At 35.2% G+C, this 27,399-nt stretch overlaps 2 protein-coding genes across 2 annotated transcripts in view; both read right to left on the bottom strand.

Moving 5' to 3' along the window:
* Positions 1-5,742: 5,742 nt before the first annotated feature.
* Positions 5,743-27,399, bottom strand: part of LOC113778737 (pentatricopeptide repeat-containing protein At3g22470, mitochondrial-like) — a 29,617-nt gene continuing 7,960 nt past the window's right edge. The window contains exon 2 of the mRNA XM_027324228.1: positions 5,743-6,078. The gene's annotated coding sequence lies outside the window, so the exon portion shown is untranslated. The remainder of the gene's footprint in view (positions 6,079-27,399) is intronic.
* Positions 6,497-9,978, bottom strand: LOC113777026 (putative pentatricopeptide repeat-containing protein At1g12700, mitochondrial). The gene is made up of 3 exons (XM_027322076.1): positions 7,761-9,978; positions 7,040-7,254; positions 6,497-6,912 (listed from the first exon to the last, which is right to left on the bottom strand). Exon 1 carries the CDS (start codon positions 9,976-9,978, stop codon positions 8,050-8,052), a length of 1,929 nt encoding a protein of 642 aa, XP_027177877.1. The 3' UTR covers positions 6,497-6,912; positions 7,040-7,254; positions 7,761-8,049.

The following is a 27,399-nucleotide window of genomic DNA, read 5'->3' as shown; positions in this document are numbered from 1 at the left end:
TATGACGTGCCCGCGTCAAATCCCATGAAGAACTCATGGTCAGATTCGTCAGAAGGGGTTCTTGCCCTCATGACGTGCCCACTTCACGTCGTATGGAGAGTTCATGGTCAGAAGGGTTCCTGCCTTTTTGACGTGCCCGCGTCACATTCACGGGAAAGGTAAGTATTCAAATCTCGAGAAAATTTTTTGATTATCTGTTAAACTCTAATTTTTAATTTCGAAAATAAGTTTTGTTAATAATAATATAGTAAAAATTAAAAATTAAAATAAAAATAAAAATAAAAAGAAATTTTTTTTTCTTTCCTTTGACCGTTGCTTGGATTTTCAAATTTCAAATTTTTAATTTAAAAAAAAAACTATTTCTTTTTTCTTTTTCTTCTTTTTTCTTTTTTTTCTTTCTTTCCTTTCTTCCCTTCTTCCTTTTGTCTTTCTTTTTTCTTCCCCGATCCTTTCTTCCCTTTGTCCACCGCCGCATCTGCTCACTCACCACTCGCGCGCCGAAGTTCTCCCACAGCCGATGCCGCCAGCTTCTCCTCTCCTTTTCAGACCACTACTTTGACCCGACTTCAGGGAAGTTTTGTTGCCCTTTCTCTTACTTTTGATGTTTATTTGCTACATTAAGGGCAATGTATCGTTTAGGTGTGGGGGGGATCAGTTGTGGTTCTAGTTTTTAGTAGTTTTTAGTTTTTAGATGTTTTTCCTTTATTTCTAGTTTGTTACTTGTCTACCTTTCATTCATTTTCTTTCTTTCTTTTTAGTGATTAGCTCGTATGTGCATGCCAAGGTTTGATATTGGATTGTTGCCTCTATTTCTACTTTTGCCAAATTTTAGTAATGAAAGTGTATCAAGTGGACGTGGTCGAGTCTAAGAATATCTCTTGGGTGAATATCGAAAACTGCATGACTTTTATAATTCTGGGTTAACTTTCCTAAGCATAGGGAATGATTATTGGTATTTTCATGTGAATTGGTCCGGTTATTAACCTTAGTTCTCCATATTTGAAAATGAGACTAGCTGATGCAAATTTTCTTTTTTTTTTGTGTTATATTGAGTTTTTGTGTTATTTAACTGCGAATAAGAGTTGACTGTACTCCGCTAGTCTTTACTACCGACTAATCGGGGATCTTTACCAAAAGTATAGATTCTCACGTCAAAAAGTAGTAATTGCTATGAGTGCGTGGTCACGTGGCGATGGGAGCTGAGTAACCGGACTCTTTCATCTGACAAATGTCGGAGTTCGCGTCAAAAGGCTTCAATGGTTAGAGACTAAGTCATGTGTTACTATTGAAAAAAAAAAAGAAAAATAGAAAAATATGAAAAAAAGAGTGAAGGTTGTGTTAGTGTGTGATATAAGTCAGCTTGCCGAATTATGTATTTAATGTTGAGATTTTGGTTAATAGTTAGACAATTTGCTGATAAATGTTAAGCGATCATTCCTTCTTCTTAGATTAGTTAACTTGGAATTGAAAGAGTTTGTAGTTTAGAAGCTAATCGGGGTGATGTTTCTTGAATTTTGATCACTGATGCTTGATATATATTTTTCTTGATATCTTGGCAATATGGTAGATAGAGCAATAGCCATTGTCAAATATTGGTGTTTGTTTATTGTTCTTATGCTTGAGGACAAGCATGGTTTAGGTGTGGGGGGAATTGATAGGTTGCAATTTTATCATTTATTTTATTATTAATTTTCCCTATTACCTGACCCGATGTGGATTAATTGCTGGATTCTACTTACTTTTAGTATTTGGCATATATTTCAGGGAGTAGAATAAAAATACGATAACAAGTGCCAATTTGACAGTTATCAGGAAAGAGTTCAAGTAGCAGACATCCATGGCCATTTTTGGAATATCAAGCCGCGACCCTTCTTGGTAATTTGGCCAAAGACAGCATTAAAAAGAAAAGGGCTGGAGTCTTCTTCGGCGGGCGGGCAGACGCCGCACAATAGCAGTAGGAACTAGATATTAGATTAGCTTTTCTTTGGACTTTTCTTCTTCGTCCTTTAGTGGATACTCTTGGTAGCTTTGCTTTTCAGCGGATGTTAGGAACGAATGGAAGAATGGAATGATTCCCTGTAGTTCTCCTTATTTGACTTTTGCTTTTCATCCTTCGTAGTTTTCTTCTCGTATGTCTGGACAATTAGAAAGAGTTGGATTAATTGCTGTAGCTCGCTTTTCTCATCGATTGAAGCGACTTGAATTCTCCCAATTTCCGAGACAATTGCCGCTACCCTCTCTACAACTTTGTGTGGGTCTTTCTTATCCAGGATGAATTAAATCCCCTTTCTCTAGTCAAGGGACAACGGAGGCTTTGGTTCGCCTAACAATTGTGAAATCGATTTAATTTTATCTTTTCCTATTATTTATTGGTATTCGCATATTCCGTGATTGCCGTACTTATGGTTATTTTATTAATTGATTGTCTTGGATCCGGATAATTAGTTAACTTGATAATCTATTGTCAATTAGGGTATTAAATCCGTGATTGTTTAATCGCCTTGAAATAGTGACAATTGGCATGATTAGATTCGTGTCAGGGGAATACGCGGGCTAACCTAAAATAACCCTGGTAGTGTGTTATTTGATTAGAATAGGGCTCCTCTAATACGTAAGGTAATTGGGGAATTAAATCTTATGGGCGTACCTAGGATTATTTCTCAATTAGAGTAGTGGTTAACAGGCGTACCTTAATCACCGACACAGTAAGGAGGGGTTGACTGTCATCGTTTGTTTGGCAGTTATAACCTATTTATTAGTAAATAATTGGAATTGGCTTTGTATCGATGATCAATTAGGTGAACCATTGCTGAAGTTATCCCTTGGCTAGAACCTTAGTTACCATTCATTAGATTTTAATGAATTGTTATTTAGTTTTTATTAGTTTCTTGGATTTTATTTGAATTCTTTTGATTGTCACCTTCTACACAAAAATACCCCCTGGTTATTGTGAATTTAAAAAGAAACAGTTACTCCCAATCCCTGTGGATTCGACCCTGCTTACCACTATTTACAAAAATTAGTTTTAGTTGAACAGATTTTTATTATTGCACAGGCTGACAACCTGTCATCACACTAAAAGAAGATGTCAACTGAACAATCAAGGAGATGATAGCGGTGAAAGAAGACCACTTACAAGTGTGAAAAATGTAAGGTGCTTGGTCACAATGCCAGAACCTGTCCAATGGTTGCTAGAGAAAGTGAAAATGCTCAGGGAGTTTCTGGTATGCTTTTAACTCATTTCTTTAGGATTGCACATTACTTGTTACCTCATCTACTACTAACCTTGGATGTTTTTGCAGATCCTACTGTGATTGGAAACACTAGCATACCACAAGAAAATGAGATAGTGCAAGAATCTGTCAAATGTATGTTTAGATTGCTTATTTTGTAATCTTAGTGCAATAATATATTTCTTTCTTTTCTCATATTATTACTAATGTTCTTGTTGTTTATTTGGTTATTGAATGAAATGCAAGTTGCTGAGGTGTCTGAACCTCTCAAACCTAAGGCTAAAAGCAAGTCTTAATGAGCCCGAAAGGGTATGTTCAACATTGGTTTAAAAATCAAAAGGAATGTCTGAACTTGACTTGTGTTAGAAAATTTTTTGAAAGAAACTAATCGAGTTTGGTTTGAAATTTCAGATGTATGTTAATGAAAAGTTTGCCTTGGCTTGTTAAAGTATCAAGTTCAAGCACAAATAATCAAAGCTTGGCTTAGCTTGAAATTTTAATTTGATATAGAGATTTTCACCCTAATTTGTTACTTTTTCCCTTAATTGTTACTCTCTAATATTCAAGAAATCTATTATGATGAATTAGGAATGTGATTAAAATTAATTATATTTATTCAAGAGACAAGAATATTATATGTTTGATATTTTAGAAGATAAGCAATATAGTGGAAGGAAACGAATGGAGTTAAAGAAGAAAACTATAGGTATATTTTTATAAAATTTACTCGCCTGTTCCTAAACATGTCAAGTTGGACAACATAAAAATCATGATTGGGTCATTATTATTTTCGAATTTGAAATCATGTTCGGATTTAGATTGATACCTAAACAATCAAAGCTTGAACGCACCTGATTCGAGACGAATGCAAGCTGAATACCAAGCTGCTTGGTTCGATTTACAACCCTACTCAAACCTGAATTCTTCCAATTCAGCCAACAATGACAAAATACATCGAAATTGTCACCAAAAACTTGCTTAACTAAGCTTCAAACTCATAACTATTACAAATACTAAACAATCCAAATCCAAAACTTATCATTACATAGATGAAAGGTCAGGAATTACTTCATTTTAAAAGTATGGCATTACAACTTCCAGAACATATGAACCATAAAGTTTTATACAGTGTCCAAAACTAGTGCAACATCTTCAATTCTGGCAAACCTTGCTTGTGGCTTTGCTTGCCTCCAAGTATAACAAGAACTAAAATGCAGCAACAGACACAAGCTAAAAACAATATTTTCACTTTTGCCTTCAACTTGTTGATTTCAATCTTCAATTCTGCATTTTCTCTCTCAACACTTCTCTCGTCCCCCAAAATTGCGTCCATTATATTCTTCATTTTTTAGGGTATGGGTAGATCATACCACAAAAAACATTTATGGGCACCATGTTTCTGCATTCACTACCATTTCATAGTCACAATTCAACCAATATTTCAACAAATCCTTAACTTAGCGCACACAAAAAATTACCCCATAATTTCTGCATCCATGAAACCTTCTTGATGGGTTTGCCTCCATACATGCAATCACAATTCCACATTGTTCAAAACAGTGGCATCACACAATTTTGTCTCCATTGTAGTATTCCTCATTTCCTTCATAAATCAGGCTTCCTCTTTTTGAACCATTTGAGACGACGACGATGTTTGAAATTCAATCGCTAGTTGAGCTTGAGCTTGCTTTGTCCCAACTCCTCAAATGCATTTAATTGCAGTCATTTTTGTACAGAGGTTTGAAAAAATTGGGCAGATCTCCCTTTTTTGGGTCGAATTAGATTTTTTCATCGATTTACTTCTTTTTGTTACCGCCCCAACACTGAAGTCCCCAAAATACCCTTCTTGGTTGCTCGATTAAGAGCCCTATCAAATTTATGCAACGGTGCCATCACTGAGATCCTTGATTGTAACCACAATATAAGTTTGGGGATTAAATTGGCTAAACATAATAGTAGGGACAAAATCAATGGAATAAAAAAGTTAAGAGACTAAATTGGCCATTTTCCCAAAAAGTAATTGTGGTATAAAAACGCCTGCTGAGCATTATACAAGCAAACAAGTTAGTATTTTTCTCTGTCAACAAAATAGAAAATTGAAATAAGGACTTAAATAAACTAGATCCATACAGCATTAGGAAAAAATCAAGACGGCAGGAGTTTTAGTGACGTGAGTGAGGCATCACTTTAGAATATGTGGACAAATTCCTGCTATCACTAACAAATTCCATGCATGCCTATGTTCCATCAATCATTTCTAAACAACAGAAATATAATATAATTCGTACAGATTTGCTGTTCTCATTGGTTAATTTCCCTTATCGGTACAAGTTACAGATCAACAGTTCAAGATCAAAGATATTGCACAGCAAAATTGGACATAAAACATAAATGAAGTCCAAGAAGTAACAATTGGAGCATGGAAGTTCGTTTCCCAATGAAGACATCAAAAACTTGGCAAGCAAAATTACTTGAGAATAACATCAATGTCGATAAAAACCTTGATTCCTTTTATCCTTTTTAACTTTAAGATCTTATACTCAACTAACATACAAGCATTTAAATGACAGTTATTAAGGGGATCAGAAGTAAAAAAATGGGGTACTGTATAATGCTAACTTTGGTCACTTTGAGAAATCGTTGAACTTTTATCCTGACTGCAGGGCCTGTAACCCAATGTGGACCATTAGTATCACCATTTGCTTTCAGATATATCACGTCCTTTTCTTCAGCAGATAGTTTGTACACAACCAACCTTGTCTCATACAGCATAAGACAATCGCATCCCCAGCTCCACAACAGATTAACCCTGCCTTTCATTTGCTGTTTTCAAATTCTATAAAACCTGCATCTCATATACCAGAAAACAGTTAATAAAAAATGAGCACCCATATTCCATAGGCAGTAAAATTAACGTGTCGAGCAGTAAAATGAGGGAAAAAAATCCCATGTCTCGATTCATAAGACTCAAAGAGCATTCTCTTGCAGATTAATATGATGGCATGTGAAAATAATCCAGCTTAGTAGTAACTACAAGCAACTAATAAACCATAGCTTTAGTTCCTAACCATACTTTGTTCATAAGCCCGTGTCATAGACATACCTTCCTCTGAAAACATGATCTAATCACCCAAGACTATGTGTAAGAACAAGTGACAAAAAATGCAATATAAATCACACTGACAGCAAAAAATTTTTTAAAAAAATTCAAACTAGTGAACACCACATAAAAAAAAGGCTTCTTCTAAATTTAATCAGGAAAATGCAGCAAAGTGAGAAAATAAATAACATCCAAAACAGCTTTGCAAAATATAAAAACCTGCAAAGACAACAAGAACCAGACATGAAGGATCAGCAATAAGGTTTTATCATTGCAGGAAAATCAATAGCAGCTCAACAGAATGTAAGCATCAAGGTAAAAGCACAAAATGTAGGGCAAAGTCTACATCATTTTCAATTCTAGAATGCAACCCACGCCTTTTAGTACACCAATATTACTTCAAGCAATGGCTTAATATTGCTTTCAAAGAGGTTGCAAATGTTACATTGCAACAACTTGTACAAAACAGGGGCTCTCTTCTCTCTTCTCTCCCCCCAACGTTTACCATCACTGCTGTCAGTTCATCCTGCTCATGCCTTTTACTTGTGTCATTGCTTCCCACATCATTACAGAGGAGTACTGTATATTAAAGAAAAAGGAGATATAAAGTCAAACCGAAGAGGATCTAATGCAATTTGTTCATTTATCATGGAAAAAACTTAATTGTGTATATATTGCATTCAAAGTTCTGCATCCTTGTTCTTACCAAAAGCTCATGCTCTTTGGTCTAAATAGCTCATGCTTTTCCAGAGGGGTTTTGGCTCCCCTCCAGTGGAGAATAGCGAGCTCTACTTCACCCGTCTTATATGTAGAGGCCACTTAATTGTCTACTCCACCTTGTCCTGTTAGCTTGAGTGAAACAACACTTGACAGGCTCTGTTTCGTGTACTCCGTAGTTGTATGACTCCACTAGTTTTGGTTCTAGTGTTCAGAAATTACTTACAAATCAAAAGCTAAAGGAAAAAAAAATTGTAGTGCAATAAAATGCAGATATGATATGGTATACACAGAAGAATAGCAACCTTAAGTATTAATTACTCACCCTCTTTTTACTCCCTCCAAGCTAAAGATTGACTGAAAACTGATTGCCCAAACATAAGTAATTATAACAAGCATTCATATGTAACCACAACTATCCATGGGACCTCAAAGTTCAAATCGAAAGCAAGACAATGGTCTAAAAAGTTTTTACACTTGTAAATTGGCTGCTTGGTTCCATTTAGAAATTGAAATGAAAGTAATAATTTTATCCTACTTACAAGAAAACCCTCCAAATTATAAAAGTCTGAAACTTTTCTGTAATTTCAAAATCACAAACTATATTTTCAGATGTAGTTTCATTTCATGTTTCCAATAAATTCAAACATTAAATGCAAGCCAAAGTACCAAAACCCATCGAAAAGAAGAAAAAGGCCTGCACAAGTTACCTCTAAAGTGACATGCCACATAGAGGTTCTCCATGAAAGGATAAATAAGAAGCCTCTCAGAAGAAGTGTTATCAATCCAATTAACAGCAGCAGATTTCTGTAAACTGCAACACTTGTCATTTGAACTTTCCGAGGGACTGTGGCTTCTTCACCAGGACTTAAGATTTTTCAGGAATTCCACAAAATACGACCAACATAACTCCTCCAAGGCCCAGTTCAAAAGTGAACTCAAATAATGTTAGTTCTAGCAAATTAAAGGCCAAACACTAGCAGGATCAACAAGTTGCAACTAATGTGAAGGTCTTCTATCTCCCGCATCCCTGAACTTCAAGCTGTCTGGATCAATCTTCAGAATTGACATAAGTAGAGAAGGATTGTTCTGTTTTCCAGCAGATGAATCAAGTAAAATGGAAAAAGTAGTTGAATCCATCAAGAAACCTCTTTGAACCATTTCTTCATGATAGACTATTACGTCATCATAATGGCCTCCTTTAAGGAGTTCCTGCAGAATTACATTGTACATAACACTATCTGCCTGGCAACCACTCTCTTCCATTTTCTCAAAGAGCTCCTTAGCTTCAGTGATGAAACCTTCTGAAAGCAGGCCAGCAACCATTATGGTGTATGTTATGACATCAGGGTCCAATCCTTTGTGGGAGAGCTTAATGAAAAGATCTCGAGCACTATCGAGCCTCCTGCTTTTGTACAACCCATCAAGGATGATATTGTACACTCTTATACAAAGATCTATTCCGTCTGCTTCCATTGTGTGGAATAATTGCAATGCTTCGTCAACATGTCTAGTCTTGCATAATCCATCCAACACCACACAGTAACTGTAAAAATCAGGCTTCATGCCAGTAGCTTGCATCTCAGCAAAAAAATTTCGTGCACTAAGGCACCTTCCTGCACTAAATAACCCCTGCAGAACAGTGTTATAAACAACAATATCAGGAGTTAAACCTTTATGTCGAATCTCTTGGAAGAGATTCATAGCTGCTTCCACATTCTTGTTCTTGAAATAGGCATTTAGTAGAATAGCGTAGCTACGGAGAGTAGGAGTAAGGCTGCCAGCAACCATTGTATCAAAAACTCTCTTTGCTTCATCTATTCGGCTCTGTAAACAGTACCCATCCATTAAGGAATTGTAGATGACGGGGTCGGGATTCTGACCTTGCTGAATCATGACACCTACTACCTGTTCAGCATCTTCTATATGTCCTTCCTTGCACAGTGCATTTACCACTATACCAAAAGTATAGACATCTGGAACAATTTTATAATCCTTCATCTCAGAGAAGAGCTCTTTAACCTCCTTCCATTTGCTTAAATTGCACAAACCCTGAATCAAAGAATTGTAAGTAACAACATTTGGGGGTATGCTCTTTTCAATCATCTCCTGAAAGAGGGCAAGAGCTTCATTGACCATTTTATCCTTGCACAAGCTGTCAATGATAGTGCTGTACACAACTGTATTAGGTTTAGAAAATCTTCGTCCTTTTTCCATTGCTCTGAGAAAGTCAATGGCAGTTTGAGTGTTTCCCACCTTACACAGGCCATCTATTACAACCCCGAACATAACTTCATTGGGCTCGCAAACTTTGTCATATATTATTTTTTTGAACAATTCTTGTGCCTGAGGAACCTTCTGTTCTCGAAAAAGTCCCTTAAGTAAAGTGCTAAAGATGACTACATCGGGCAGAAGACCACGCTTGAAGAAGTCACCCAATATGGAAAACCCCAAATCCACTCGGCCCACGAGACAGTAACAATTAGTCACAACATTGAGGGTGTAGTCATCAACTGGAATGCCCTCGACGCACATGTCTCTAAACACGTAAATAACGGAACAATAATGCTTAGTCGTCTTAACAATACGGTTCAGCAGTTGATTGAAATCAATAACAGAAGGCAGAGGCCTCATTCGGACCATCTGCTGGTATAAGCGCAGAGCATCATCAATGCTGTTGATATTACTAATATAATTCCTCAACCCTGATTGAAATTTCAGAACTTTTCCAGAAGACGATCTAAATTCACTGCTACTGGCAGAATAAAAGGCTAATTGGGGTTTAGGGTTTGGGAATGCAAAGGGAAATGAAGCAAGAGGAGTACAACTAACTGTAGCAGCAGTACCTAACGAAGCAGTTGCTGCCTGAGACTGAGCAATGGAAACAATCATCGCAGAAGAAGCTCTTCTCTTGATCATCATCATCATCGTCTTCTGGTCTGAAATGAATTAATTACTGGGAATTTTCATGCAAAATCTGAAGCTGGGTCGTTGAATTGTATTTTCAGAAGTAACTTCAGGCAAATGCATTTTTTTCGCTTTCTCAATTTCGAAGTCGTCACTTGAAGCCCAATCAAATACCCGGCGAAAGCCTAACAATTTTTTTTTAAATATTTTTCTTTAAGGGATGATTTCAGAAACCTCCCTGAGGGTTTTCCTTAATGTCACTTAATACCCTAATGGTTTAAAAAAAAAAATCCCTCTTACCTCCCCTTGATTGACATGTTTTGCAGCATTGTCACCCCCTGTACTTTAAAAAATTCTGAGCAGAGGAGAGGTAACAATTTACTTTCATTTGTAACATTGTCACCCCTTGTGTGAATTTTAGTTATTCATTTAGGGATTTTCAGTAAGATAATATCGATAATTTATCACACATTTTGTCTTATCAATCTAATATGATAAGGAAAGTAAGAGAGATTTTTAAAATTATAGAAGTACTAAGGGATATTAAATCAAACCTTAGAGAAGGTTTGTGAAATTATCCCTTATTTAATTACTATCTTGTAATGGGAAGAGGGGTACGTGTAGTTATCGAACTCGATATTACTGAATTATAGTTGGTTATGATGATATTGTTGTTATTAATATAAGAAATGCCACCCTATGTTCTTACTGATTTGGAAAAATTACTATGATTTACCATTTGATACTACAGTGCAAATAGCAATGAGAGTTTGTATAGTTTAGACGAAAATATTAAATTACGATGATGAATTTTGTATTAATTATTGCGCTATAACTTCTCTACTTTTATTAGCTTTTTTATTTCAAATGTAATTTTGAGTTGCGTTGTAACGTTAATGATAATGATTTAAGATGAATGGTGAGGGTTAATTAGAAGCAGCAAAACTTTCTTTTTTCCTATTACTCTAGAGTAGATTTGGGTCAAAAGGCCTCGAAGCCAACGGTGCCACAATTATCAGCTGCATTTTTCAAGATTCACGCGTCAACTATATGGGGCAAATTTCTAAGAATATTGATAAATTCAAAAACTATCTCAATTGTGGTGTTGTATGGGAATTAATTTTCCCCTTAAGATTGCTGCATTTCGGAAATGCGGGAAATGCGGATACCGCCAAAAAAAATTTTCATTTCCATATTTTTTAGGGCAAAAAACTTGAGCGGTCATTAAACTAATGTCAGGATCATGTTTTGGCTATCCAACCATTTTTCGTCAATAATTGATCACTAAATAACTTAATCAGTAAACCTGTGCCCATTTCGTCGGTAATGGCTCTTAATTTCTGAAATTAGCATTACACGTGGCAAATCACATGGGTAATTTTGTCCAACAATTTACTGACCGTTTACTTACATTAAACCCATCAACTGAAAGAGAAAAAAAAAGTTGTAAACGTCTGCTTTTTCTCAAAAAAGCTGTCCAACATTTTCTCAAAATGCCCCATCCCGGCCACCACTCTTTTTCCTTCCCTTCATGCTTCCGTACCGTCGCGCGCCACCAAGACGGTCCTTTCTGCCAATCCTGATCTCACCACCTCCCTCTATCAAACTCAACAAGGCCTCTTTGGCCTCACCTGGTCCAAAGGCCCATTCGGCACTCGTTCCCTCCACATCTACCTCCTCCTCGACAACCACCACCTTTCTTTTCCACCGTCCCCTTCCTTCCACCTTCAATTCAATCCGCGCTTTACCTTCTGGAAGAAACGAGGATCCAAAACACTTGTTGGTCTTCCAAATACTAGCTCTACTACTGCTTGGGTGTTCTGGGATCTTTCCCGGGCCAAATTCGGATCAAGACCCGACCTCGCGTCTGGTTATTATGTAGCAATTTTCATCGGGGGAGAAATGACGCTCCTTGTTGGGGAGGAGCTGCTACCGCTATGCCAATTCCCAAGGAGCATCGCCACTCGCCAGCAGCGGAGGAGGAGTTGCCAGTTCTAGGCCAACTCCTAAGGAGACGGCGGCTGCCGAGATCAGAAACCAGGTAATGGTTTTTAGAAGAGAGCATGTTTATGGCAACAAGAAAAGATTATATTACACAACCAAAGCCAATATTGGAGGCGGCCAACAAAAAGTGGATGTATCGATTGATTACAGGGCTATCGGGGGTAAAGGTGGCCCCACGTTGTGCTTTTTTTTTCTTTTCAGTTGATGGGTTTAATGTAAGTAAACAATCAGTAAATTGTTGGTTAAAATTGCCCCTATGATTTGCCACGTGTAATGCTAATTTCAGAAATTAAGAAGCATTACCGACGAAATGGGCATGGGTTTACTGATTAAGTTGTTTAGTGGTCAATTATTGACGAAAAATAGTTTGATGCCCAAAACATGATCCTGACAATAGTTTAATGGCCACTCAGGTTTTTTGCCCTATTTTTTTATGTCAAACGGACTAAATTTTTTTTTGTTTTTGCAACGATACAAATGAGATAGCAGCAGTTTCCTTGTACAAATGAAGAGAATTGTATTGAAATGATAGAATAATGGTCTATCTGTCTCTTCTCATCCTGATTTCATCATTCTCATTGTTACTTCTTTTCTTGTAAAGATTGTTTCCAGTGAAGGAGATTCTTTTCTTGAAATTATGCATAACAAAGATTAGTATCTACCATTAATCTTAGCAGCTCCCCTTTCTCGGTCCGAGAAATGCATTGTTGGAACTGGGTTGGAACAACAAGCAGCTCTAGATTCAGGGGCTCTTTCTATAGCCGAACGAGAGGAAAAAGTCCTTTATACCAATACGGACAAAATCTTTTTATCAGGTAATGGGGGTACTCTAAGCATTCCTTTAGTTATGTATCAACGTTCCAACAAAAATACTTGTATACACCAAAAACCACGGGTTCAGCAGGGTAAATGCATTAAAAAGGGACAAATTTTAGCCGATGTTGCTGCTACGGTTGGTGGCGAACTTTCTTTGGGAAAAAACGTATTAGTAGCTTATATGCCATGGGAAGGTAACAATTTTGAAGATGCAGTACTCATTAGCGAGCGTTTAGTATATGAAGATATTTATACTTCTTTTCACATACGGAAATATGAAATTCAGACTCATGTGACAAGCCAAGGTCCTGAAAGAGTCACTAATGAAATGCCCCACTTAGAAGCCCATTTACTCTGCAATTTAGACAAAAGCGGAATTGTGATGTTGGGATCTTGGGTAGAAATGGGTGATATTTTAGTAGGTAAATTAATGCCTCAGATGGTGAAAGAATCTTCCTATGCCTTGGAAGATAGATTATTACGAGCCATACTTGGCATTCAGGTATCTACTTCAAAAGAAACTTGTCTAAAATTACCTATAGGCGGTAGGGGTCAGGTTATTGATGTGAGATGGATCCAGAAAAAGGGGGGCTCTAGTTATAATCCAGAAATGATTCATGTATATATTTCACAGAAACGTGAAATCAAAGTAGGCGATAAAGTAGCTAGAAGACACGGAAATAAGGGTATTATTTCAAAATTTTTGACTAGACAAGATATGCCTTATTTGCAAGATGGAAAACCTATTGATATGGTCTTCAACCCATTAGGAGTACCTTCATGAATGAATGTTGGACAGATATTTGAATGTTTATTGGGGTTAGCGCGAAGTCTGCTAGACAGACATTATCGAATAATGCCCTTTGATGAGAGGTATGAACAAGAAGCTTCGAGAAAACTGGTGTTTTCTGAATTATATCAAGCTAGTAAGCAAACAGCGAATCCATGGGTATTTGAAGCTGAGTATCCAGGAAAAAGCAAAATATTTGATGGAAGAACGGGGAATCCTTTTGAACAACCCGTTCTAATAGGAAAGCCTTATATCTTAAAATTATTCATCAAGTTGATGATAAAATCCACGGATGTTCAAGTGGACATTATGCACTTGTTACACAGCAACCCCTTAGGGGAAGGGCAAAGCAGGAGGCACAACGGGTAGGAGAAATGGAGGTTTAGGCTCTAGAAGGGTTTGGTGTTGCTCATATTTTACAAGAAATGCTTACTTATAAATCTGATCATATTAGAGCTCGCCAGGAAGTACTTGGTACTACGATCGTTGGAGGAACAATACCGAATCCTGAGGATGCTCCAGAATCTTTTCGATTACTCGTTCAAGAACTACGATCCTTAGCTCTGGAACTGAAACATTTCCTTATATCTAAGAAAAACTTCCGGATTCATAGGAACGAAGCTTAATCAGAATGAATCATAATTTTTATTCTATAATCGATAGGTATAAACATCAGCAGCTCTAAATTGGATTAGTTTCTCCTCAACAAATAAGTGCTTGGGATACTAAAATCCTGCCTAATGGAGAGATAGTTGGAGAGGTAACAAAACCCTATACTTTTCATTACAAAACCAATAAACCGAAAAAGGATGGATTATTTTGTGAAAGAATTTTTGGACGTATTAAAAGTGGAATTTGTGCTTGTGGAAATTATCGAGTAATCGGAGATGAAAAAGAAGACCCGAAATTTTGTGAACAGTGCAGAGTCCAATTTGTTGATTCTCAGATATGAAGGTATCAAATGGGATACATCAAACTCGCATGCCCGGTAACCCATGTGTGGTATTTAAAACGTCTTTCTAGTTATATTGCGAATCTTTTAGATAAATCCCTTAAAGAATTAGAAGGCCTAGTGTACTGCGATGTGTGATTTGATCGAAATTCTGATTTTACAGATTCGGAATGAGAAACTATCATCCCAGGCAATCTAATTGGGATGCCCCCGGCCTGACATGTCACTTGGAAGAAGGAACATGAAGCTCAGAATTAAGGGGGTAGTCAATACTCCCAAATCAAGGGGAAATTGATCTATGGTCGGTTTCGTAAAAAATAAATAGAAATAGTAATTTCTATGTGTACCTCGTAAAAACAGACTTTTTGTTTTGTGTAATTAACTATTTCCTCTCTTTTGGGAAGAAATTTTGTTCAAGGAAGCAAATATGTCATGGTTACAGGAGTCTATTCATCGCGTATAGACTTTAGGGGCATCGTGGCATAACCGTCGAGGTGAAGTCGGGGCCTAAAAGATCAAATGGAACAGTACATAGACAAATCAATCTCTTATGAATTACAAGGTATTCCCTTAATTATTAAGAATTAAGGTATTCAACATTCAAAGGGAAGTAGACTACTCAAGAATTTTACACCTCTTCATTTATTGAATCAGATATTGACTAAAGAATGAAGAAAATCGAAATAAACGAAAAATGTAATCCATGAAGAAATCTTGCTTGGTCTTTACTAGGAACTTGAGTAAGGTGTAGATCTTTTTATTGGGGGGTTTTTCTAGAACGAATCCCTTTCTTTATTTTCTTTATTTGGTGTACCTACTTGAGCCGGATAAAAGGAAATTTTCACGTCCGATTTTGAGGGGGGGGGAGATCCTATGGGATCCTATCTCAAATTTTCTTTTGCTAGGCCCATAACTAAACAACTCACTTTCTTACGATTACGAGGTTCATTCGAATATGAGATCCAATCTTGGAAATATAGCATCCCACTTTTTTTTACTACCCAAGGCTTTGATACATTTCGCAATCGAGAAATATCTACTGGGGCGGTTGCTATTCGAGAACAATTAGCAGATCTAGATTTGTGAATTATTCTAGAAAATTCATTAGTAGAATGGAAAGAATTGGGGGAAGAGGGGCCCACAGGTAATGAATGGGAGGATCGAAAAGTTGGAAGAAGAAAGGATTTTTTGGTTAGACGTATGGAATTGACTAAGCATTTTATTCGAACAAATATAGAATGGATGGTTTTGCTTCTATTACCAGTTCTTCCTCCTGAGTTGAGACCTATCATTCGGATAGATGAGGGTAAACTAATGAGCTCGGATATTAATGAACTTTATAGAAGAGTTATCTATCGGAACAACACTCTTACCGATCTATTAACAACAAGTAGATCTACCCCAAGAGAATTAGTAATGTGTCAGGAGAAATTAGTACAAGAAGCGGTGGATACACTTCTGGATAATGGAATTCGCGGCCAACCAATGAAGGATGGTCATAATAAAGTTTACAAGTCATTTTCAGATGTAATTGAAGGCAAAGAAGGAAGATTTCACGAGACTCTGCTTGGCAAACGAGTCAATTATTCAGGGCGTTCCGTTATTGTTGTGGGTCCTTCACTTTCATTACATCGATGTGGATTGCCGCGAGAAATAGCAATAGAACTTTTCCAGACATTTGTAATTCGTGGTCTAATTAGACAACATCTTACTTCGAACATAGGAGTTGCTAAGAATAAAATTCGGGAAAAAGAACCCATTGTATGGGAAATACTTCATGAAGTTATGCAGGGGCATCCCGTATTGCTGAATAGAGCACCCACTCTGCATAGATTAGGCATACATGCATTCCAGCCCATTTTAGTAGAAGAGCGTGCTATTTGTTTACATCCATTAGTTTGTAAGGGATTCAATGCAGATTTTGATGGGGATCAAATGGCTGTTCATGTACTTTTATCTTTGGAAATCCAACTAGAGGCTCGTTTACTTATGTTTTCTCATATGAATCTTTTGTCTTGTAATCCTTTTATTAGTTCTGGATTAAATAAAGTGGTTTTGTGTTGAAAAAAAAATATGAATCTTTTGTCTCCAGCTATTGGGGATCCTATTTCAGTACCAACTCAAGATATGCTTATAGGGCTCTATGTATTAACGAGCGGGAATCGTCAAGGTATTTGTGTAAATAGATATAATCCATATAAGAGTTACAGATTAAAAAATGTTTTTACAAAAATTGATTAAAGGAATATAAAAATATACGAATTATTCCATTCTAAATTTGACAATCAAAATTTTACAAATACTTTTAGTATCTTAAAAGTGTCATATTTTGGATTAATATGATCACGTGCAAAGTAGGTGATGTAATTTTTAACTTAGTTCTTGTTATGCCCAAAGTACCCTTTTGTCTAATAATCAAAGTTGTTTCATTTCTGTTATAGTACTAATTATATAAATGAAATGTTACCAACCAAATAAAAAAAGTTAGTAATTAAAATGAAAACTGAAACATTACCAACTAATTCAATAATGTTAGGAATCAAGATGAAATTTTTTCATTTAAAATTATTTACCATCCTTTACACTCTATCTAGGGATGGCAATGGGGACGGGTGACCGCGGGCACCCGCCCCGCGGGGGGCTAATGAGGAAGGGGTTGGGGCGGGGGCGGGGGAGTGTACCCCCGTCCGCTACCCGCTTTAAAAAAATAAATATATAAAATATATATGTATATAATTATATATATAATATATAATTTAATTAGTTACAAACTTATGATAATGATATTATTAGTTATATGTATTATATAATGTCTATTAGTATATATAATATAATTGATATTAGTAATTATACTAATAATTATATGTGTACTAATACAAATTATTAATTGATTATACTAAATTTACTAATACATTTATACTAAATCCCTAATTACACTTACTACAATAACATTTTTTTTCTTAAAAAAAGCACAAGCACAGTAATGAATTAGTGATTGTATTTGTGCCAAAAGTGAAAACTTGACTACTTTAGTTATATTTATTTCATCATGTTGGATTGTATTCAAATAATTTTTATTTAATTGTTTTTATAAGTTTCAATTGTAAAATTATAATGAATAATAATTTGATGATGTGTTGATATTTTAGTACTTGATTATTTGCTAAAATTTAACCATAACAAAATTAGATAACAAATTTTTATTAGTCGCGGGGCGGGGGGAGCGGGGGCGGGGGGAGTTTGTAGGCAGCGGGGCAGGGGATGGGGGAGGTGTCCCCTGCCCCAACCCCGCCCCGTTCCCCCACGGGGGAAGCGGGACGGGGCGGGGGGAGCGGGGGACGGGGGATGGGGCGGGGGCGGGGGGAGTTTGTAGGCAGTGGGGCGGGAGATGGGGGAGGGGTCCCCCGCCCCAACCCCACCCCGTTGCCATCCCTAACTCTATCTCCTATTATTTCTTGTGCTTAAAACCTCTTGCTTAAAGGAATGGTAAAATATTAAATAGTCACAATTTTAGGATAGTCGAATATCAATGTCAAAATACACATGCTCTTAGGACAACTGAAAACATGCTGTTAGAGTAGGATGAATCAAAGCTGAGGTAATTCATATTTTGTACATTAAATAGTTAATCTAAACTTCCGAAATAACTACTTGAACGAAAAATAGACTTGAAAATTCTTTGCTTGCACAAAACAGAGACCAAGATTATTTTAAAAATGCTTTTATCAAGAAATTGATCCATGCTTGCAAATAAAGTGCTTGTCTGGTCAAGATTCCTAGACCAAAAGAGTAAAACAAAGAACTTGATGAATATCACTAGACAGAAAAAGGTCGCTGCATTTGTGATTAATGCGGTAACCTATAAATAAAAAAAAAAAAGGTACACGCATTAGTGATTAATGCAGCGACAATTTCATGACAATAAAAAAACTTATTTCACAGTTGTCACATGTGGTAACCACCAGCCCAAAGGCTGGTGGCCACCATCAAGCCTTTAAGGCTTAACCCTTGCCTCCCACCAATTACCACATTAAAAATATGGATTTGCTTCAAAAAATTCAGGCAGGTGCGTAGTGCACCCGTTTGGTCCGATGGTGATTCAGTCCCCTCCGAGTTACTCCTGGATCTCCTTAAGTCCACCGTCCACCCCCTCCCCCTAGTGTATGATAGATTAGGATACACTACAGTTGTCATCTCCGAAAAAAAAAAAAAAACAGTCGTCACATATGGCGACCATGAAATTCTCTGAAAATTTTTTTTTTTGCCTATCCTTTTAGAATAAGAAAAAGAAATGAAAAGTATATTTTGTGGTCGCAGTATTTTCGAAATGCAGCGACTTTAAGTGGAGAAAACAACTCTGCACAACACCAAAATTGAGATTTTTTTTAATTTAACAATATTTCTAAAAATTGGCCACTATATGGTTTCATAATTGAGATGGTAATTTCAACGGATGCCTTTAGAGTTCTTTGCAAATGAGTTACAATAATTACCCATCATTAACATTCGAAAGTATTTGTTAGCAATGCACTTTTAGGGTTTTAAAAAGAAAACACATACGTGTTTAGGGTGTAAAGAGGAAAAGATGGGGCAAAAGAGGATTCTTTATTTTGCCCAAACAAGAAGAATATGCAACGAACACGGCAGCTCACAATTGTAGCCAACAAGGTGGATTAATCTTATAAAGCATGATTAGATTTATGGTAACATATTGGCATTCTTTTCGAGGAATTCCCGATAATTTTGAAACATTCAATACTTGAATTATGTAAAATATGATTGATTTCAGACTAACTTACAAATGTTTTTTCTTTGGCATATTATTCAATACTGAAATCAACATTATATATATATATATATATATATATATATATATATATATATATAGAACAGCATACATTGAAAACCGCCCTCTACTCAATGACCGAATAGTATACTTATGCACTAGACGATTACAAATTTATTATCAGGCTTAAGAAACAACTTCAAATTGAAAATTTTATTAACTTTTATATGCCACCTTCTTGTATGCCATCAGCTAATTTTGTAGAAAAATTTTCTGACAACTACCATGCAAACAGAGCCTAAAATATAGGGATAATTTTAGAAACCTCTCTTGAGGTTTCTGACTAGTTCACTTGTCTCCTTCCAAGATTCAAAAATTACACTAACCTCTCTTGAGATTAATTATCTTGCAACATTTAAACCCAATCAATAACTAAAAATAATGTAATTTCATCATTGCCTCTCATCTATTATATTATTTAATTAATTTAATACCAGCCCACACATTAAAGAAAACTACTAAAATTTGTTGTTTATAATTAGGAATCGAATCGCATATAACATCAAAAAATAGTATATTATTTTATATTTTTCATTTAATACAAGATCCAAATTACTCTTTTTAGTTACATACCCATTGTCAGATATAATCAACAACAAATAATCAAAAAATTTGTAACCAAAATATTATAGAGAACAAACTTTAACATCTTAAATATTCTTGTCAACACATTAAAGTTAGTTGCTGAGATTTTTATGATATTAAAGTTCGTTCTTTGTAATATTTTGATTATAGATTTTTTTAATTATTTATTATTGATCATGTTTGACAATGGATTTGTAACTGAAAAGAGCAATTTGAATCTTACATTAAATGAAACATATAGAATGATATACTATTTTTGATGCCATATGTGATTTAATTTCTGATGATAAACAACAAATTTTAGTATTTTCTTTAATGTATGGGTTAGTATTAGATTAATTAAACAATTTAATAGATGAGGGGCAATGGCATAATAATATTATTTTCTCTCTCCTAATATCACTTTTTAATTATTAGTTAGATTTAGATGTTAACATATAATAAATCTCAAGAAAGGTTAGTATAATTTTTAAAACTTGGAGAAAGGTTATTAAAATAGTCAGAAACCTCAGGGGAGGTTTCTGACATTATCCCAAAATGTATTTAGCAATTTGACTGATAATCCTATGAATAAAATAGGAGTACATTACACGGCATACACTTTTGTGTCACTTTAAGTTGCAACTATTATAGCTTTTTCAAAGTTATTCTCAAAATTAACTATATTAAGCTTTCTTCTTTTTTCAGGGCTAAAGTTTTTAAAAAACTTGGTAGTATAATTTTATAATTACTTTTTACAAAATTACATTTATAGGTATGTGAGCTATGGAACAAAAATTGAACTTGAAACTTGGATTAAGTTTGATTAAATTTGGTAGAGCTCGATTTAATCGAGTTCTAGAATGAGGTAGAATAAATTTGAGGTTAACTTTTAAAAACTCAACAAGCTCAAACTCAAAGTATTTTCATTCAAATAGATCTTAAACAGTGCACAACTTGAATTCGACTCAAAACTTGATAACATTTCTTCTTAGTGCTATTGCAATTTTTATTATTCTTATTGTTATAAGAATTACATCATTTTATTTCAATTAACATCATATAATCATGAATCTATGGTTATTTTTGTTATTTATCATATTCATCTTTGAAATGCAAAGCTCAATGTGGTGCTTTCAAAAGAAATTTCGATGAACTTTTCCATGAAAAACCTTTTGATACTAAATGTATTAATATTTAAATAACTCATTTCTTTTTGTTCTTGGCAACAATAATTTTAAGATTAATGGTATAGCTTAAAACCCAAGGTTTTCCTTTGTGTGTAATTAGAATAAGATACTTGGTGCAGCTGAGCTCTGGAACAATTTGTATTAATTATTTTGAAAATTACAACTATCAATTGTTTGGGAAGTGTGCTATCTTCTAAAAAAATTTGAACTTTACGTGCAATTGATGTTTGCTTGATTTAACTGACAAGTATATTAATTTGAATATCAAGATGTTTGTCAAATAAATGAAGCTATATAAAATTGTAAATTTGAGACATATAGGCTCAATTGTTTATTCTTATCAAACATGAATACTAACTTCATTTTAAGATTCATAATCAACTGTACACATTTTAGTACTCAAATTTCATGGAGTTAAAGTGGATTATTAATCTAGAGTGCAATATTCAGATCTCAAAATCTAGACATTAGTTATTATAAGAAATGCCACCCTAGGTTCTTATTGATTTGGGAAAATTTATATGATTTTCACTTGGCAATTTGTAGTTCGTTTGTTTGTTACACTTGTCTACGATGCAAATAATAATGAGAGTTTTTATGGTTAATACAAAATATGAAATTACTTTGATGAATTTTGTATCAAATATTGAGTTATAACTTTTTTTGCTTTTATGAATTTTTTATGTCAATAATGATTTTTGAGTTGCATTGTAATTTCAATGATAATATGTTAATGAGTCTTTTGGTAAAATAAATCTTTATTTATAAGTAATAACACTCCATTTATGGATTTGTGAAGGCAGCCTTTACAATAATACATGCTTCACCCTTATCTCATATGCTCTTTTCTATTTTGAAATTGACCATATATTGACAATATGAATAATTTGATGCCAAACAATAAACCTAGTGTCATTCATAGTCATAATCTATAAAACGAGACCTTTAGACAGTCAGATTAGCATAGATGATTCTGGTTTTGGATGGAAAACTACTACACCAAATGTTGAAGAGAAGGAGGTAAAGGTACAAGCACATAGGCAACAAGCAAAAGTAAAAGAAAGTTTTGCTGCTGACTTTCACTTTAATATTTATGATGGGGACTAGATTTCTGTCCAATAGGAATTAGATTCCATGAACACAGAGGAGTTGAATAGTCGCCATGATTTCTCGGATGTAGACACTTCAAGAAGCTAGCCAAAATATGTGAGGTTCAAGCTGGAAGTGGACATGAAGGAACCTAAATTTTTTGTTGGTTTACTGTTTGACACAAAGATGCTATTTAAGAGAGCAGTTGAATTTTATTTTGTGAAGTGGAGCAAAGAACATAATTGGGAGAAGAATGACAAGGGAAAGATTAGGGCAAAATGTAAGAATCAGAAATGCAAATGGTTTACGATGCATTTGTGATCAGAACGATGGGACTAGAACATCAGTGTGGTAGAACTTTCAATCACTAACATGCAAACTCAGGATTCTTGGCCATACATTAGACGGAGTTTCTTGCACATGAATAGGGAAGTTACAATTGGTGCATTTAAAGACAAGGTACACGAGGAGCTGGATGTAAATATTACAAAAGATGAGGTGTACAAGACATTCACAAAAGCCAAAATTTTGATTCAAGAAAAGTATAAGCAAAAATACAGAAGACTTCGGGACTATTGCAAGGAATTGTTGAACTCAAATCCAAGCTCAGGTGTACTTGTTGAGACAGAGGTTGATGAGAATAATGGAAGGGAAAGATTCCACTGGCTGTACATTTGTTTTGCAGCCTTGAAAAAAAGGCTTTAATAAGACAATGACATGTACACGTAGAAAGTGGGAGCTGACTGATTTACCGTGCTCACATGTTGTGGGCTACATTGCATTGACTGGATCTGAGCTAGAAAGTCTAATGTATCCATGTTATTTTAGAGATGTTTATCTAAAAGTTTATGAGCCAGCTGTTGGTCAAATTAATGGACCTAATAATCGGAAAGGACCTAACAAGGTTCCTATTGTTAGGTTTTTGGGACAGAAAGGTAGTGGAAATTAAAAATTTTTTCCCAAAAACCCACTCAAGGATTACCTTAGATTTTGCGTATGGTTCAAGAAGAGAGGGAAAAATGGATTACCTTAATCCGTGTGACATTCCTCTGCCGAATTGAAGAAGACGAACAACTACTTGAGCAGTCTAGATGTCCTGCCTCTACCGAAATCCACACGAAAGGGATATCTGGATCATCTTTATGATATATGTGTGAAAGTGATGAAAGTTGTCATCCTTTCTTTTCACTTTTCCTTGTCTATATTTTTCTCTCTATGTATGTCTTACACACCTTTTTTCCTCCACTCTCTATGTATGCCAAAACCCTATTTTTCCCTTGAGAGAGTCATAGGTTTTTCATTGTTCTAATAGAGATAGGATTCGTAGAAAGAAAAAAGAAGAGATAGGTTTTTTATTCCATAACAAATTCTATCCTTCAGCTATCTGATAGATAGGAGATAACTATTCTCCTATCTGTTCAAATAGGTCTGGAATTTATTTTCTTTGTAATTAAATTCCAAAAGTATCTTATACTTTATTTTCAAGTCTTCACTTGGACACATAATTTTAATCCAGAATCAAAACTCTAATACGTGTGATCCAATAGGCTCCAAATACATTGGCAATAATTATGACTTATAATTCCCAAAAGGAATTAGATAAAATAAATAATTTTATTTTATCATTAATTATAATAATTAATTAATTCATAATTATAAATCATGAGCGGTGTCTAGCAACACATCATGATCACCCAAGTACTCGGAATTAGTCAAGGGAATTTTGACCTAACCTTTCCATGAGAAGTTACCATGTAATTATTATCCTTTCACCACCGATATCCAATTAGTCAAGGAATAAGGAATAAGTGCCAATTCCTTAATGGTTAATTAAATTTACTAATTTCCAGAATTAACCCTAGATTAGGTTAACTTGAAAATATTCTTCAATTAACCTAATGTAGTCGACCTTTTAGGGTTAATTTCCTACTAGTGGCCATCCGGATATCAACTCCTACTATCGAAGTGGTGAATCCTATCTTGATTACTCATTATCTTTCCGTGCTTCACACTACACCCAATCTCTGTTCTATAAGTCACTCTCAATGAGTAACAAGCAATAGAGTAAAAATGTAGTGATTTACACTCAAGATACTATGGTGATCTCAAGTCGTAGGATCATTTACATAACTTACCATAAGAAATACAACCATTGGCACTAGATAGATATCCTAATGGGATCTCTAAGCGGATCATTCCAATGTATTTGTACTTTACAAATCATTTACACATTAACCTAGATATCTATATACCATGGTTGATGAGAACAACCACTACTTACATTAAGTAGAGACTAATTGTGTACTAATCTTTCCGTACTAATGATGTCCTATCTCATTAGTACTATGACGAGGAAAATTTAAGAATATTACTATAAATGTGATTGATATCTCATAGTCATCAATACTTGTGACCACCATCGCATTAGTAAGTATTCTAAGGACTTTATCAGTTATATCTAGCATTTAACAGATAAAAAAGAAATTATTAAAATACAAAACATAATAAGGAATGTATTAAACAAAAATCATTGTTTTAGGGCATACATTCTAACACCTATGTGTGCACCAAAGAAACTGAAGCTTCCTGGTGAGCCTAAAAGGGTAAGGAGCAAAGAATTGGATGAGCCAAGGCCTAATTCCAAAGGGTGTACAGAACTGTGTAAGAAGGGTATCACATGGATGACTTACTCCAAGCATCACACTAAAAGAAGATGTCAGCTGAACAATCAAGGAGATGACAACAGTGAAAGAAAACCACTTTTGAGCACTAAAAGGTGTGACAATGCAAGTGCTTGGTCATAATGCCAGAACCTGCCCAATGGTTGCCAGAGAAAAAGAAAATGCTCAGGGAGTTTCTAGTATGGTTTTAACTCACTTCTTTAGGATTGCACATTATTAGTTACCTTATCTAGTGCTAATCTTGGATGTTTTTGCAAATCCTAGTGTGATTGGGAACACTAACATACCACAAGAAAATGGGATAGTGCAAGAATCTGTCAAATGTATGTTGAGATTGCTTATTTTGTAATCTTAGTGTAATAAAGCCTATTTCTTTCCTTTCTCAGATTAGTACTACTATTCTTGTTGTTTATTTAGTTATTGCAAGCTGCTGAAGTGTCTGAACTTCTCAAACCTATTTCTCCTACTTTCGTCCAATTTTTGTTTTGGTCATTAGTTATGGAATTCTTCCAATTCAGCCAACAATGACGAAATAACATTGAATTGGTCACCAAAAACTCACTTAACTAAAGCTTGAAACTCAAAACTATTACAAATACTAAACAATCCAAATCCAAAACTTATCATTCTAGATGAAAAGTTAGGAATTACTTTGTGACACTCCCACTTCTCCCTAAGGCGAACCAAAGGGTATCGGCGGGACGCCTACCCAACTCTCGCTAGGATTCAGTACAATTCCAGTTCAAACTTAAAGGATAACGACTAATAACCAAAGTCGAAATAAGGACAAGAAGTCATTTCCATACATGAATATTCAATCTTACATCACAAGTTTTAAAGTACATTCACTTTCCCAAAATATACAATTTTCAAAAGATGTCTAATCCAAAACATTTAAAACCCTAATCAAAAGTGTCTCAAGTCGGTTTCTCCATAACTCTTTTTGTCTCGACCCCTACTAAGGAAAACAAATCTAATGGGATGAGCTAACGCTCAATGAGGCCAAAAAAATATGCAAACACATAGTTCATGTAGCAATAACATTTAAACAAGAAATAAAGCTGTAACCTTCAAACAATTCACAATTTTCAATTAAACACATTCAATGAGAATACAGGAGCTCTCAGAAACTAGGTTCCACTTGCTTCGCCAAGACTCAATCGAATACCTTCCTGCGATGACACTCTGTCAATCGGGTCGGCATTTAAGTCCGTAGAACTCCACTTATTTCACAGTTTCGTCCACCATTACACCGCACCGGGCCCGAACTTCTATAAAAGACACTACTATGCGAGTAGGCCAAGCAAAATCTCTCAATAGATCAAGCTTACAGTTATCTCATGGTTCACCAAGCTTCTCGACCAAACCCTTGCTGGCTCGAGTCGCAAGGTCGACCAATTGAGATTTGGGCGTCCTCACAGTTCAGTTATAAGTCGAGAAGATTCACTCCAACGACGTGCAGACAGTTCAGTTATAAATCGAGAAGATTCACTCCTACGACCTCTAGTCAAACAAATACAGTTCAGTTATGAGCAGTTCAGTTGTACAATCAGTTAAAAGAGAACGAGTGCAATAACGTACACACTCGACTCAACAGTTGTAAACCATTCAGTCCATAAGAAGCAATTCCACATAATTGCAACAAATCATGCACTTGACACTCACCAATCAAAATAAGGGAGTAAGTGCTCAAACAAGCTTTTAGGCGTCCACTTCAAGATCCTCTTGAAGGTCTCCTTGAGTGGCTGAGCAAATAATAATTGACTATCATACACTATTACTTACAAACCCCTTGCTAACAAGGAAGATTGTACATTTGTACAATACTAAGAAAATGTCATGAAAGAGAGCCTTAATTACTCAAAAATCGAGTCTCAAAAGTGGGGTTTAATAACACAAGAAAAACTGATTTCCTCCATGAAATCAAGTTTAAAACGGTCAATCAATATCAAAGGATAAGGAAGAGTTTTCAAAAACTCACTTCCCAACAAGTCGGTAAAATTCAGTTTTAAGTGACAATCTTTGAAATTTCAGATCTTTCACTTAATAGGTCCAAAATTGGAAAATTTTGTACCGTTAGAAACTAGGTTCAAAATACTAGGAACTTTTCTAAGATTCTAAACGGAAGACATTCAATTTTCAGCTCAAAGTGGCTGATCTGAACAACCAAGGCAGTTTTAGTCATGTTTTTCGGCAAACTTTGGAAATTCAGTAAAATTCATAGAAAGTGAACTAGCCTTTGAAATTCGTAACACAATAAAAGTTCCATACAAAGTTTCAAACACAACCAGCAGAACTAAATTCGGAGTTTTGAGCGTCAAGATATAGTAGTTCAAAGTCGGTAAATTTTCACTACTAAACAGTGAATTTCCAGATTTTAAAAGTAAACTTTAGGACATCATTTGGGTATCAAAATGATCTTAAAATAACACCAAATTTGGCACAATTCAACTTCCATATGAGCACTACTCCTCTATCAAATTTCACTTAAAACACTCATACGGGAAGGT

The sequence above is a fragment of the Coffea eugenioides genome, chromosome 7 (genome assembly GCF_003713205.1).
Source record: "Coffea eugenioides isolate CCC68of chromosome 7, Ceug_1.0, whole genome shotgun sequence".
Lineage (NCBI taxonomy): Eukaryota > Viridiplantae > Streptophyta > Magnoliopsida > Gentianales > Rubiaceae > Coffea > Coffea eugenioides.
This window is presented reverse-complemented; position numbering and strand designations above follow the sequence as displayed.